The sequence below is a fragment of the Atractosteus spatula genome, chromosome 3, assembly GCF_055471065.1.
Source record: "Atractosteus spatula isolate fAtrSpa1 chromosome 3, fAtrSpa1.hap1, whole genome shotgun sequence".
In the NCBI taxonomy this organism is placed as follows: domain Eukaryota; kingdom Metazoa; phylum Chordata; class Actinopteri; order Semionotiformes; family Lepisosteidae; genus Atractosteus; species Atractosteus spatula.
In genome coordinates this window covers 27,140,325-27,156,359 of record NC_142708.1, presented here as the reverse complement: position 1 = coordinate 27,156,359, position 16,035 = coordinate 27,140,325, and the positions used below count along the sequence as shown (strand labels likewise).

Sequence of the window (16,035 nt, the reverse complement as noted above, 5' to 3'; positions counted from 1 at the left end):
TAACAGTTACAGTGTAGCATCTTAAAATTGTTTTCTTGTGACAGAATTCACTGTTATTGCAGAACATTAAATGTAAATGTAAGGAAGGTGTATTCAAAGGGTGATGAAGTAATAGATAGACCTGTCATTTTCAAAATAAATTCTGAGAAATCTAATGACTTTGGGGACTAGGGGAATGTTGGGTAATTACTGTAACTCTGATAACAAGAAGTTATTGCCCTCCTATGGAGTTCTATACCCTTTTTCTCTGAACACCTAGACCCAACATAAAGTATGACCGATCTGTGACATACTGTACCTTTAAGTTGTTTAAGCTAAAGTGTAATGGTAGTAAAGACTGGATAAAAATATGAATGCAATCCCAACTGTTGATTTCCATATGGTTCCTGTACTAGAAAAAATAACACCGCATTTACAGTATATGTGAAATTCAGGCATCCACAATGTTTTTGTGAATTTTTGGTAGTGCCATTTAACTACTAACTATGGCAATATCCCAGGTTGGAAAGATCTCAGCCTATAATATAATGTGGAGCATAAGGAGAGGGACAGATATCACTGCTGGATGCCCCCCTCTCCCCCCATATATACATATATATTTACCGTATAAAGCACCTGCTTCTTCTTTTTTTAGTCAATAACATTTTGAAAACACCTAAACTGTATGAGTGTAGCTTAATTTAATCAAGGTAATAACAGTAAATGGTAAGTATAATTCAACATTACTTGTTTTATATGTGCTTTATATTGCATTGAAAATGTGTTTTTTACATTAAATTGCAAAGAATTACTGTCTACTTTTGTGAATACTCTAATTTCAGCTGTTGACCCCTTTTCAGTAGTTTTTCCACAACACAGCACATACACTACTAGGTTTGATAGACATTAGAGTTAATTTTTGTAAATTTCCTTTCCTGGTTATTCGTAACTGACCATGTTTTTCCCCAAAGTTATTGCTGACAGTGTTTCAAAGGCTATTCGAATACAATACCGTATTCCTACACACAAATCGGTTTGCTCATCACTTCTTTTTTCTATCTGTTTGTTTCTCTGAAAGTTGTCAATTCTCTAAAGGGTGCTTTTTAAAAAAAATCTAATGCTGTGAACAGAAGCGTCTTTTCTTTTCAATTTTGTATTCAAGGCATTTTTATGTATTTTACTTTTAAGAAACCAAGTAACTTTAAAACTATTAATTCTTCTCATTTTTCCAGTGTTAGAATATTCAGGAAATGACGATCATTGCTGCTGTAAGGTTTACAAAGATTGAAAGCTGTATTATGTATTATATTTAGACACACTTGTTAGTCAGTAAGAGAAAATCAATGCACTCTAAAATAGAAAGCCTGCTGAGTGTAATACATTCATAATTAACCATAATTGTAAATGTATGAAACTGTATTTAAAAAGAAATCCACTTATTTTAGTACTGATGCAACCCCAAGATAATTAATTGTTTAAGAAACAAATCTTAAGCCCAGTTAGTGCAGTGTAATCAATGAGAGTCAGAGGCACCTGTTGTCCATCAAATATTCAATAATATGCAAGATGAAGGACAAATACTGACAAGCAATAAATCATAATGTAGATACAATTCAGTGTTTAAGCTGATTGGGATTTTGGATTAATTACTTCTAGTATTTTTTTCTTATAGTTTTGTAATCTGTTGTGTAATTGACAATACTTTGTTAAAACCATTCTAACACTTTTTTAACAATTTTTCTAACAATTGTTTTGCTAGTAGTTACATTCACAGAATATCTTAATGACTTAATATGATATGCGCTGGCTTGCCGTGTTATCTAAGAACATTAAAAGTTACAAGAGAGGAGGTCATTTGTTGCATATAGCCTATTTGGTAGTTGTTAATTTATCCAGCCATTTCTTAAAAGAAGCCAAGGTATGAGTGTCAACATTACTGTATGTCTGGTTAGCTTGTTCCATATCCCAAGAAATCTCTGGGTAAAGAAGTGCCTCCTCTTCTCGGTTTTAAATGCAGTTCCTCAGTTTCTACAGTACTTACCTTTTGCCCTATGTTTCATTTTTTAATCTGAAATTTCAGGTCATATTTGCTGTACCTTCCAGCTACTGTCCATATTTTCTTATTAAGGGGGAGGTGACTAAATATACTGTATACTGAGAGTTATTAAAAGTACAACAAAATTGTTGGTTCCGATGTAGTACAATTTTAAATACGTCTCGATATATAATATAGTAGTTATGCAGGTGTCATGCCTCCTTCTTCTCTCCTTTTTACTGTTTACTTCTGATCTGTTACTATATATACACAAAGAGCCTACAGTGCCCTCCAGAATTATTGGCACCTTTGGTAAAGATGAGCAAAAAAGGCTATAAAAAAGTGTTTTTGTTTTTTATCAGCTTGATCTTACACTGAAAATATGAGAGAAATCTGACCTTTCAGTGAGGTAAAATTATTCAAAGAAAAAAAATCAGGTCAAGGGACTGGGATGGCCACTGCAAAAGCTTGATTCTGTGGTCAGTGAACCATTTCTGTGTGGATTTGGAGGTGTGCTTTGGATCATTGTCCTGCTGGAAGATCCAACTGCGACCTAGTCCTAGCCTCCTGGCAGAAGCAGACAGATTTTGATCTAAAATCTGGTATTGGATGGAGTCCATGATGCCATATATCCATATATTCCCAGGGCTTTTGGAAGAAAAACAGCCCCACACCATCGCAGATCCACTGCCATGTGGGGATGAGATTCTTTTCTGCATGACCTTGACACTTTTTACGCCAAATCCGCCTCTGGTGTTTGTTGCCAAAAAGCTCTATTTTTTGTCTCATCTGACTATAGAACCTGGTTCCAATCAAAGTTCCAGTGATGTTTAGTGAATTCCAGGCGCTTACGTTTGTGGTTTGACGACAGCAGAGGCTTTCTTCTGGTAAGCCTTCCAAATAGTTTGTTGTCATGGAAGTGGTGTCTAATTGTAGTTTTGTAGACTTGGTGACCCTAAGATGCAACCAACTCCTGCAATTGTCAAACTGTGAATGTTGGAGGAAGTTTTGCCTCTCGAACCACCTTCCACACTGTGCGTGGGGGCAAAATACACTTGTGTCCACTTCCAGGCAGTTTCATCACAGCTCCAGTTGTTTGAAACTTCTTAATTATTGCCCTAATAGTTCTTGTTCTTGATGGGTATTTTCAGTGTGACGATATTTTTTATAGGCAATGCCTGATTTATGAGGGTCAACAACCTTTTGTCTCATTTAATTTTTGTATTCTCTGATCTTCCCCATGTTGATGGATGACTGAGGGTGTTTGGCCTGCGTGTCACCTCATATTTATACCCCAGTGAAACAGGAAGTCATGGATGACCACTTAAGAGCTCCTAAAGACTCAGGTGTGCTTAGAAAAGGTCAAATATGAATGGAAATATATGTCAATTAGGTTTTGTTCATAGGAATTTCTAGGGGTGCCAATAATTGTGAAACATGCTTTTGAGAAAAATGTTTATTTTTTCTTTGAATAATTTTACCTAACTGAAAGGTCAGATTTCTCTCATATTTTCAGATCAAGATCAAGCTGATGAACATCTAAGACATTTTATCATAGCCTTTTTTTTGCTTATCTTTACCAAGGGTACCAATAATTCTGGAGGGCACTGTATGTGTAAAATTGTGGCTGTGCTTTCTTCTTGTCATACAGCAAGTACCTTTTCTGTTTTGATTGTGAGCTTTTCATTTCAAGGTCAACATCCTCTATTCATACTCAACAGAATTCTTGGCCCTGATGATTATGCTGTTCCTTTTTTTTAAATATGAACACGAGATACTGATACAAAATCACTTCACATAGAAATGTTAATGAGTGCATGCTTCAGATGTTGCATCAGCCTTGCAATACTGTGGAAGCCGTGTGCAAATAACACTTTGCCCTGATCTCAAGATTAATAATTGGCACTAAGATGCTTCTCCTTAATGCTTTGTTCTTTGATCAAAATCTCCCCCCATGTTTTCTGTTACATGTTCATAATGCTCCTGGATTTTCTATTGTATGTTTAATACTGCTATATCAAAACCTAATACTTTCTTTAAATACTAATTTTATTAATTTAAAATGTGAATTTAAAGTATGAATATGTGTGGTTTAACACTTATTAATGTTGGGTTCATTGCACACATGCTGTTGAAAATGAGAATTATCCAGACTGCTGCTCTGAGAATTGGAACAACAAAAAATTAGGAAGACCTGAACAGAATCCTGTACCCAGATGGCTTGGCTGTAAGAGCCAAAGAGGTTGTGCATTCAAAGACAAAACAGGAAGCATCTTTCTCAGTTTAAAATATGTTAAACAAACAATAAATCAAAAAGACTTGTTTACATTAGACATCACGTGAAAACAGTTTAATAAAATACGTATTTTTGCATTTAGTTTCCTTGATGTTCTGACTAACGTAATGAGCTATGTTCTTGTTCTTATCAAATTAATCTCTGTATGTTTTAAATGTTGCATACACTGTGCATTATGCAAACTGAAAGGCATATTCTGCATGTGTGCAAACATAGTCTGTGACTGTAACACTCTGTAAATAACTATTTATCTCATTATATTGTTGAATGTCAGCATATAATTGAATGGAAAACAAAATTCCAGTAAGGCTTTAAAATTTAAGCTGTTAAACATGGCCTGTGTTTCCTGTTGATGCACAGCTACTGTACTCATCAACTGGAATTTGATTAATCCAGACCACAAACTATTGATTGATCTGAGATGATAATATAAAACAGCACTGTTTTATGGATTAAATTTGCTACAAAATACCCTTTTGAGACAGCTGGTCATTATCATCTGCCTATAGTGTTGTTTGGTTTAAACTTTAATTTCTCAGTAGCACAGCTGCTAAAAGTTTAGCATACTGCATTTTTTTAGTTTTCTTTACCAGTACATAATCAGTGTTGATCACCCTGTATGTGTTGACTGAAAGTCACTAACGTATCAGTAAATTGGCAGAATTGTTATTTGAAGATAGGCTTTATGTTTTGAAGAAATGTCCATTTCAACTCAAAAGATTGTCTATGATAAATAACATGCCAGTATTTATTTAAAGAAAGATTTTAATTATTACTTTGTGTGCATATTCAGTAAAGTTAGGCAAAATATTTTTAATAGAATAGTGTTCCCCGTACATTTTGTAAAAAAGAATGTTTTATAAAATAGAGAAGCTGCTTAATTTCTAACTATTAATAGTCAGTTCTCAGAATGTCATCTTGGATCAGAATTTCTGAGCCATAATCTGATTTTGGATGTGAGCTGCTTCCTTTTCTTCCTTGTCTTTAGTTGGACTTTCCAGCTTGTGTTTTTATTATTTTTTTTGTACAACGTGTTTTCCGTGTACTCTACCATATTACTTTAAAGTTTTCATTTTATATTTTTTTGTGATTATACATGACATAATAATACTCAGTGAACCAGGCAGTTATAACACTGGCAAATACAACTAGCAAACAGTTATGAACCTTACATTTCTCCCACCTAATATTCTTACCAGCTATGATTAGATTTGTGTGTACCACCAATTTAGCATGGGTGAGATGGCTGATATGTTTGGTTTTAATATATATGGGTTGAATGTTGACATATTATATGCTGTCATATTCATATTTCTTTGTGCTGTCATGATTGTTACTTTGAATTTACATATCAGTGATTTTAACTGCAAATGTAGAATAGTTTTTCAATTTTCTCCATGAGGTTTACTCAGAAAAGGTTAAGGAGACATGTGGAATAATGAGTGTATAAAAGAATACAAATCCTGTACACAGTGTGTATCTCTTTAAAGATTATATTAAGTTGGAAAGAATTGTACATTCTTCGAAAAACAAAGGTTTCTGATAGTGCTCTTTATTCCCAGGACACAAATGTAGTGGCTTGAATTGCTCTTAATTCTTTAAATGAATTGTTTCATAAACTTTCAGAAATGCTTCAGTATTGGTAAGTAGAGAAGAAATTAAATAGAGATACGGATAGTGTAAGCATATATTTCTTAAAAAAACAAGTGTAATTTCTCGCTTCTGGTCCTGGATGAAGTGGATTTAACTCAGTACACGCAGTAGAGTGATATATTTCATTATAATGGCTGTATCCCTCCTTGGACAATCCTGGCTCCTGGCTGAATATCTTTCTGGTGCCATCTTTATCTCTTCTGACACTTATTTTTCTATTTTATGTTCATGGGTCAGGCTAACTCATAGGTCAATTCTAATGTTCCCTTGTTATCACACGGATATGACAGCAATCTCAATAACATAACTGTTTACTCCAGCTGTGCAATTACTGTACACCCCACTTGCCAGAAGGGTATAATTCATACCATTACAGAAGAGGATAAAATATAACCACTGCCTTCAACCAAAAAGTTATTTCATGAGAACATTTTCATAAATACTGTATGAAGTTGAACATGCGTGAAGTCTTTTAACAGTTAATTTAAATGTTATCTGGTATTTGTCTTTAATTGATAGAAATTGGTTCCCTTTTTTTCATTTGGCATTAGTTTCATGTTTTTTCAAGTTAATTGTCCATCTAGTCCCTCAGCCTTCATATTTTGTCAATACTTAGGGTCTGTCAAATGTCAACACTACTTCACTATAATGCGCTCCACAATTTCCTAATGTCATTCCTATGTGTGTACCGTAGGCACAGTACTTGTACAAGTCTGGCATGTCGTTCCTTCTGCATGGGAATCAGGACTGCAGGCTTAGCTCATCCTTATGCATTATGATTTGTTCAGTAAAGCTAAGCCTGTGGGTGACACACACGACTAGTTTTTGGAATGAAATAAATTAGCAAAACGCCTGCAAAATTAATGCAGACCAATTCTACCTCATTATATCTAAATATATGCAGTATTTAAATGGTCATTTGCAGAGGTTAACAGAGTCTGCCTCGTTAAAGCTGCTTTGCAACGAGGCTTTAAAATGAGAAAAGAGCTTGGAATCTGCTTGTTGATAAATGTTTTCAGATTAGCTATCAGTTACAGAAACTCAGAATTTTTCTAAGAATTATACCCATGTTCACATTTACAGTATATGAACTGAATTTGGCAGTTTGAGAAACTTTAATAAACAATCCAAAACGTTAGTGTTATACATTTTCTGGAGCAATTTTCCACTTTTAGTCAGCAGCAATTCTGTAAATTCCCTCTACTGTACCAGCTGTGTTTCTGAAAAGGGGTGCAGCACATACACCTGTCACATACCAGAGCTCTTCCTCAAGATTCCCTGGGAGACAGGCCTGTGCAGGCATTATTGTAGGTGATGGTGTAAAAGGGCTTTCACAAATTTTACTTGGTTTTATTTAAATCTAAGATTTTCCTTTATCTTTTTTTTTCCAAAAAGCTCTTGTGTGAAAAGATCTTTTGTTTCCATAAACCCTACGATCCATTTGAAGCATACCATGACCCTTGTTTGGAACTACTGGGGCTCTGAGCCCATCTGGACCCTACATTTGCTCAGATCTCAGATACAACATTGAGCAAAGCCAGAAGTGCCATCTGTGAACTAAATGATTTTGCATTCGGTTTTTAATTGAGCTGAAAGTGAGAGTCAAAATAATGCAGGAACCTGTACATAACAAAGTCACATTTTATCCCAAGTAAAAAGTATATTTGGATGATTTTATTACTGTAACACCTACAGTATAATTAAGGCCCTACACAATTTTCAGTTTAAACTGATTGATTTAACCTGACCTCCGGATGTCAATCAAACCACTCCAGTGAAACTGATGTGCAGAATGATTTAATGATATGCACATCAACCACTGGCTAATTATAAAATATCACCCAATAATTAGGAACAATTAAAGCTGTTCTGCGGCTGATGCACAAGCTAAATTTCAAATAAATGATATTTAGTTGGTCACATATTTTAATGACTAGAGAAAATCATAGAAAAAAGTCTGGACCATGGAAAGTTTCTGTTTGACATTGGTGTTTGTCTGTCACATTGTTCTGGACAACGCTGAAATTTAAAAATAAAATTCACCAATCATTATTACATTGTACCAGACATCATTACGCCAAACAGTATTCATTCCTAAGAGACACACTGCATTTATTCTGTAATACAAAAGGTATTTGTCAGTGCTCTGTACATTGTCATAAAATTGTCAATTTTCAAGATAAAATTACAGCTGTGTCTGATCCCCAGCCTTTACAGTGCATTTCATTACAAATACAAGTCAACTTTCTAACCATGTCAGTTGAACAGTAAAGGCTAGTTTTGAGGCAATGAAGGATTTCACTGACCCGTAGACTACCAAGGGTATTAGAAACGTATGGTTTAGTATTATAGAATTTGTATAGGAATTCACCTATTTGGGTTTGTTTAATGTAGAAACTTGTTTAAGTTTCAGTTTCATGTTTTTATTAATACTTTCTTTTCTTCCCACTGAGGTATTAAGAGAAATACCTGCCTGTCAACATGTCAGTGTGTAACATTAGTACAGTAGTAACAGTTGTCTATGAAACACTACAGACTTTGGTGGAAAATGCTTATGCTTCAAAATTTGGGATCATATTTCTTCAAAATATTCATGCAATTGCTTTGTTTAACTTTATACAAATAGTTGCTATACCATAGGTATGCAATCAGTAATAGCACTAGCCTGATTATGCATTGCATTGTTAGATAACACGTTGTCATGTAGTTTATTACCAAGAACAGATGATCTTCTGCACAAACAGCACAAATTTCTTTACAATGGCTAAGAAGTAAGACTGACACATAGGATGTTGTGGCATAATATGAGAAAATCAAACAAAGATGCAAGGATGTGTTTTGGATAAAATACCAGCTGCAAACGTCCTTACAGTACGAATCTGTATTCAAAGCCCACTTTAAACTGCATTTGATAATGGAGAAAATTATACATAGGCAGGTCTTGTTCAGTGTAAAAATGCTTTTGAACCCTTGTGGTGGAATGCGATATTTTCCGAGATTAAATGACACATGACAGTGTCCTGAAAAGAATAAACGGAAGTAAGTTTTTTTTTTCCTACTGTATTATGTTTGTAAACAAGGGGGAAAAAATTCCAACAACCAGTTAAACTGTTTGCTTTGATGCGGAGCAGTTATTTATTGTCATGTTTTATTGATTTTATTTGTGGGCTCTGGTTTGGAATTTGCAGTCCTTTCAATTACTTGTAGAGAACACACATTAAATCCCCAGTATGACACATTTCTCTGTACATCAAGCAGTGTTTTTATTTGTTTACTGCATAAAAGGAAGTAGTACTTAAGTGTGTCATTTCTTCACTTGTATTCATGATTGTTTCAAATGCAAAGACAGTGATGATCACAAGTCCTATTCTGTTTCTTTGACCAAGACTGCAGTACCGCTGCTTTTAATGCTGAAACTTAATTACCACTATCTTACGTACAGGTACTAGTAATTTATATAATAATACAAATTATCTACTTTTAGGGCTTCAGGGAAACTTAATAGAGAGATTGGAATGTGCTGATGGCTTTGAGACTATCCGCACGGCTAAAAGCACACATTAAATACCCAGCTAAACTTCAAAGGTACAAATTCCATTCATGTATTACTCTAGCAGCACGTTGAAAACAAAAGATTGTAAAATGTGAAAAAAACTTGTACAAGAGGTGGAGCGACATTACCTGCCTTTAATCTTCTATACGCCTGATTTTCTCTAGTCACCGGTAGTGTATGACTTTACTGTTTGCTGTTCTAAATGACCTGGCTCTGCTCTCCTGCACCTTAGCTTTTTCCACTCTTGGGTCTCCCATGGTCTGCTCTCTCATGCATTAATCCTGCTACTAACTCATCACATTCACTCTTAGATCACTAACTTGCTTCTCTAGGCAAAGAAGCATTCGGATTCATACCAACTCTCTCCATGGCGCCCAGCTTTCTCTCTTCACTAATACTCTTTACTCTCTCTCATTTGTCCACATTCTCTCTCTAACTCTCCCAGCTGATCCTGTTTGGACAGGGATGCTTCTTTATATCAAACCCTAGAGTCCCTGACACAGCAATAGATGATTTGCTTTTCTTTTCTTCTGTCGGAGACTGCTGACCGTCTGCAGCTCCTAAGGCAAAGGGTGTATCTGGGACTCAACTTGTGCTGCCCTAGACTCCAGCCTTCTTGTCTGTGGGGAGACAGTACAGTGCTACTTTGCCAAGAAATGCTTTGTAAGGCCTGGTTTAATAAGAAAACCCTGTTCTTGGGAGCGCACGTCTGTTTATGATATATCTATCACTCACTCTGTGTAATCCTTGTATAATAATTTATAATTTAATATTTACAACTACTTAAATTTACTACTGCTCCAACTATTTAAATGTACAGTAAGTAGATATTGCTCCATACTTTAAAAACATTAATCTTTTTTGATAGTGATGTGTTACTATTCACATCAGCCACTTTTGAGGCTGGATAAGGCGATTAGTCAATTTATCTTCTATCACAGTTTTATAAGTCTGGATTATTGTTGAGTCCAGTGTTTTTCCCTACAGACAACAATCCATTTTATCAGCTTTGAAGTATGGCTGCCAACACTTTACTTTTGTCTCTTCATAGAATCGTGCCTTTAGAACTGTAGGATCCCAGCATATTGACAAAAGTCTTTTTATTTGTGTTTCTCTGAGAGCTTTTATTTTTGTTATAGCTCCCAAAGAAAAAGCATAAGTGCCCCACACATCCACACCTTTCCTTCAATGTTAATGTTGCAATAGCAGTACATCTGTCCTTCATATGCCTGATAATCTGGTAGTTGATGCCATTTTTAATTGTGACCTGATCTCTTTAATTGATTATCACTCTTCTGGCCTGAGACTTATTATATTTTATTACATTTTAGACTAGGCAGTTCCATGTAAAATTGAAAAGTATTCATTGAGATGTACACATATATATTGGAAACCTGTAGTTTAAAATTTTTAAAGTCACAAAAACAAGGTACTCAGTAGCTCTCAGTTGTGGTGGATCTGTGTTTAAATACTTAAATACTACTTACTTACAAGTGTTATCACTCTTAAAAAAGTGGTTTCACAATATTCATTTTACCTTTTTAACAGATAACCTAGTTTCAGATGTAGGATGCCCATATTTGTATCCGCAGCTACTAGTATTATCATTATTTTTAATAATGTTAGTAATTCACTTCTTATTCTGTAAAATATGTTCTTCCTTTGAGTAAATAACTAGAAAACAAATATCCTATCCCCAAACCAAGTAATTAGCACTTGTAAAGACTAATTTGTTTTCAAATAAGTAAAAGTTTATGCTGTACGTTCACAAGGGAGTAAACTGCAATACCTCATTCAGCATGTCTTGGCAATCGATAAAGCAGACCTGGGGTTAACATTATAGACATTATGGAAATATGTTACAGAGTAAATCAAGCTTTGTTCACTCATACAGTATGACTGTATAACAGGTATGTTGCAGATTTTAAGCCACAGGAGTAATACAGTATCTACTGGTGTTTACAGAACATAAGAAAGGTTGCAAACAAGAGCAGTCCATCTAGCCCTTATGTTAGTAGCCGGTTGCATCAAGGATCATATCCTGCTCTTTCTTGAAAGAAGCGTTTGAGCTTCAACTACAAGGCTGAGTAGTTTGTTCAGTACTCCCACATCCCTTTGCGTGAAGAAGTGCCTCTGGTTCTCGGTTTAAAATGGATATCCATTTAGTATCCAGCTGTGACCTCTGGTTTATTTTTCACAGTTGATAACTATATTGTGTTGACTTTGTCAGAACCTTTGAGATTTTGAATACTTGACTAATGTCCCTTCATAATCTTCTCAGTTCAAAACTAAAAAAGCTTACCTGTCTTAGCTTGTCAGTTTGAGTGACAAAATCGTACAACATCTTACTGGATTCTTAATGAAGTCTTACTCGTGCATTGTATAGCTTTAACACAAAATCCCTTGATTTAAATCCCTCACTTTTAGCAACATGCCCTATTTCATAATGGGCGTTTTATCTACCAGGAATTTGTCTTTTGTCTTGAATTATATCTTAATCTTTTTTAATTTAACTTTGCTTCTGTGTTTTTTGCTAATCCTCCTTATGTGATATTATCTGCAGAGTTGATTAGTTTATGAACTATATTAGAATCTAGATCACTGATATAAATTTACAAGAGCAGTGGACAGATCCCTGTGGTTCTCTGGTAATTACATTCCCTAACTTGATCATTCTCCCCTGAATCTATGTTTTTTTTGTGTGGACTACTTTAAAGAGTTATTCTTCTTCTGTATATTGAATTCATAATCTATAAAATAGGATCCACAGATACATCTTGGGACTTTTAAGTGTTTTAACTTGCAGAGGCACTCTTAATTTAATGCACAGGATGAACCTTTTACAGTACTTCTGTTTTCATCTGTTTAAAACTTCAGGGTTTTGGCTTACTGTATACTGTGTTGGCTAGGACTTTTGACACGTCCAGAACCCTCTCTGACTTAGTGGACATGTGTGAGCCACTGTTAAATACTGTACAAAAATTCTCTCTCACTGAACAATGTTAATTAAAACATTTTCGAACTTCCTATAGTATCAGTTTATAATTTTTATGTTGAACCCCCCCCTCAGAATTGTTAATTATGAATTCTGGGCTTTCTAGCTATTCTTAAAGCACTTTTATTTTGCAAGCAGTTACTCTTAAATGTATCTAAATTATTTTCATTTACCTTTACAGATGCACACAAAAATTGTACAGCATATATACCATGACAAAATGTTCTATATCACCAACCACTGGTGCCTGTTCTGTGCATCTTGTGTAATTATCTGTAGTGAGCAATAAAACATTAAAGAGTGAAATTCGCTTTTCCTTAATGAGTCAACTTTTAATAATGCAAGAGTAACATTGAATCTTTTATAGATACATTTGATCACTGCCTAGTTTTGTATGATCTCTCTTAATGCATGAAACAACTACTGTACTGCCTTAATTATAGGTTAGATGCATGCTGTCAGTTTTTCTTAGTGACGGTGTGAATTTCGTGAATAATTGAAATTCCTAATTTTAATTACTGAAGCATTGTTTTTTTCCCCCAGAAGATCACTTAATTAACACTTTGTCATTATACACAACTGTAGTCCACATTCCGTTCCGTATTTGTGGATGTTTCTCCCCCATATATGGCAGGATATCTGAGGTTTAATCTTTTTATATTTATTACTGTGTTTTGTGAGTGATGTCTATACTGTATACAACATTAACTTGTATGTTTTCTGTGTATGTGTTCTCTAAGTGTGTCTGTAAATGTATGTAAATTGTGCTAATTACTATTATATCTGCTCCTCAGCTTGCCTTGGAAGACCCAGTCCACAGTGTGTCACTACAGCAATTTGTGTATGAAAAGCTAAAAGCTCAACAGTTACTGATGGGAGACCAGAACTTCCAAGCTCTAATGGAAACTGTGGACACAGAAATAGTCCGACAGCTTCAGGAATTCCTGCAAGGCCTGTAAAGATGGCGATGCTGAAAACTGTGCTAATATTTTATGGCTGAACATTACCAGAGCTCATATGTTTAAATGTTCATCTTGCTTCCTTGTGTATTAATATAAGGCAAAAAGAGACAATTAAATATGAGGTAACATAACAAACAAATGGAAATAATGAAGATATCTGGAAATAATGGAGACAAAGCAGGGACTTTGGACTGTTTGAATTGAGAAACAAGTTTGTTGAAGTTTGAGTTTTGAAAAAAGCTGGACCAGGCAGTGTTTACAGATGTGTTAATAACAGAGACTAGAAATGTAATTTTGTATTTATGTAAAGAATGGATTTTCTGCATGTTAGGATATTGCTATCAGCAAAATGACTTAACTACTGAAATCAAAGAGTTCTTGGAGACACTTTGCATCATTAGTATATTATTGAAAAATGCTTTGTATATGCTTAGCGTTGATTATTTCACTTTTAGTATGTTTAATAAAAGCAAAATGTTTGTTCAGATGCATCTTAGCTCCTATATTGGTTTTCTTAGTGATTTATTGGAGCACTAAAACCAAAAAATGACTCTTATAAGTTACAGTTTTAGAAGGGTTGACAAACAACATCTATTGTCATTATAGAAGTAGAAGGGAATGATTTGATGATTTGATAAGTGATTTATTTTGTTTGACTTAGAAATACAGTGCTACTGTATAAAATACTTGGTAATCTCACTAAACTAGATATATATTCACTGTGATTGAAATAAGTAGCAGATATGAAAAATATATCAACTGCAAAGGCCTTATGTTATCAGCCTTACTTATATTGAAACCTTTGAGTTGTTTTTTGTTTTAAATAAGCTTGTTATTGTACTGATATTTTGTTTCAAGATGATGAGCAATCCATTTTTTTAAATGCATTACTTCTAAAATCCAGTATTTGTTTAAACAAGATCATTAAAAATACAAATATTTAATCATTCAGGCAGTTTAAATCAATAAAGTATAGTACATGGCTGAAAACCTAAACGTGTTTTGTTGTTTTCATGAATTTTAAAATGTACATCACACACTTTAAGGGAAAAAGGTTACTGCATGTATAATCCAAATAAAGGTACTGATTTCACTTGTATAAGTAACCTTGTAGTTTATTCCAAAATATATAAGGAATAAAATCATGAGTAAAAATTGAAACAAATGCAAAGAAATCTGGTCTGTTTATTTTATTGTCATACTTACAGTGCTATTTTTCTTTTCCCATGGCATTTTTCATCTTGTCTTTAGCAGCATATTTGTTAAATGAAAGTCATCAAATCTTTCTAGTTCAAAATTACAATTTTTTATCTGAATATTTTTGCTGACAGCATGCTTGATGTTGAGGTTTTTAAATGCTGTACGTCCAGTTTCCATTTCTTCTCGTGTTCAGCAGGAAGAGTAAAAAGAAGAAAATCTTACTGATCTGACGCAGGCTGCTTTTGTGCTGTGTGGCTAGTGCCAGCTGACTATTCCATTTGAACCATGATGATATATTCATTTTTCTTTACCACTAACAGATCTGTTTTTTCTTATTTGCTTATGGAAACCACAGACCAGGCATGCTGCTGCTGTCCACACAATGAGTAATACAAATAAATGGTTTGCAAAAAGAAAAAGGTAATGCCACAGATTAAATATAATTTACTGGCCTGCTCATGACTTCTGAATAAACAGATCTTCTCACAGGTAGGTACAGTTTACTTTATTTACCTATGCTAAGTGACTGTTTTGTGTATGCACAAAACACTTCTACAGATTATAAAGAAAGCTTTAATAATAATATTCTTAATTTGCCATTAAATTGTGATTAAAGAGCACAATGTACTCTCACTTTGTATACATTTGGCAAAATGTTGAAGCTAACTAAAGTGTAAATAAAGATTATTTGCCTTTATGAGTGAACCTTACAAAACAAATTTCCCTTATTACCTTCATTTTAGATATAAACATGTGACAGGTAATCAGAACTGTCTTGCAAACTGAAATCAAGTCTATACAGAATTAAGCAAAACTTAAAGCTCTTTAATCATTTGTGTTTACCCTGAATGTATTTACAACACACATGCTGTAACAGTCTCAGTAAATTAACTGAGAATCATTTGGCTAAGATCTGTAATATCATGTACAGTATTATCCTCAGAGAATGATAAATACCAGATTGCATGCAACTAGTTATTATGGCAATAATGTTTTGAACTTGAACTTGAAATGACCAGCAGTTAACAAGTGTCTGGCCTTGTAGAGAGGAGTACACCTTTCTGATTTACATCAGCAGCAAGCCACAGCTATGCATTTTTTTATGAATCAAATCATGCTACATGAAACAAAAACTCCTCAATCACTCATCTGAAAGTAAGTTAAGAAAAGAAACATTGCTTGCAAGCACAATAAATACATTAATAATCAGGAAGATGGCAATACTTTTGAAACAGGTGCACTAATATTTTCTTCAGACAACATACTGTATAAAATTTGTCTTCAACAATGCTGATCAACAGTGGTCAACCTGGAACATCACTGTTTAGCAGTATGACTGACCATCACAGGAAGGTATACAGT

General features: G+C 34.3%; 1 protein-coding gene across 1 annotated transcript in view; it reads left to right on the top strand.

Annotated features, from left to right (window-relative positions):
* Nucleotides 1–14,635, top strand: part of ipo11 (importin 11) — a 269,401-nt gene extending 254,766 nt beyond the window's left edge. The window contains exon 30 of the mRNA XM_088911299.1: nt 13,306–14,635. Coding sequence (XP_088767425.1) covers nt 13,306–13,470 — 165 coding nt within the window. The 3' untranslated portion in view covers nt 13,471–14,635. The remainder of the gene's footprint in view (nt 1–13,305) is intronic.
* The last annotated feature ends 1,400 nt before the right edge of the window (nt 14,636–16,035 follow it).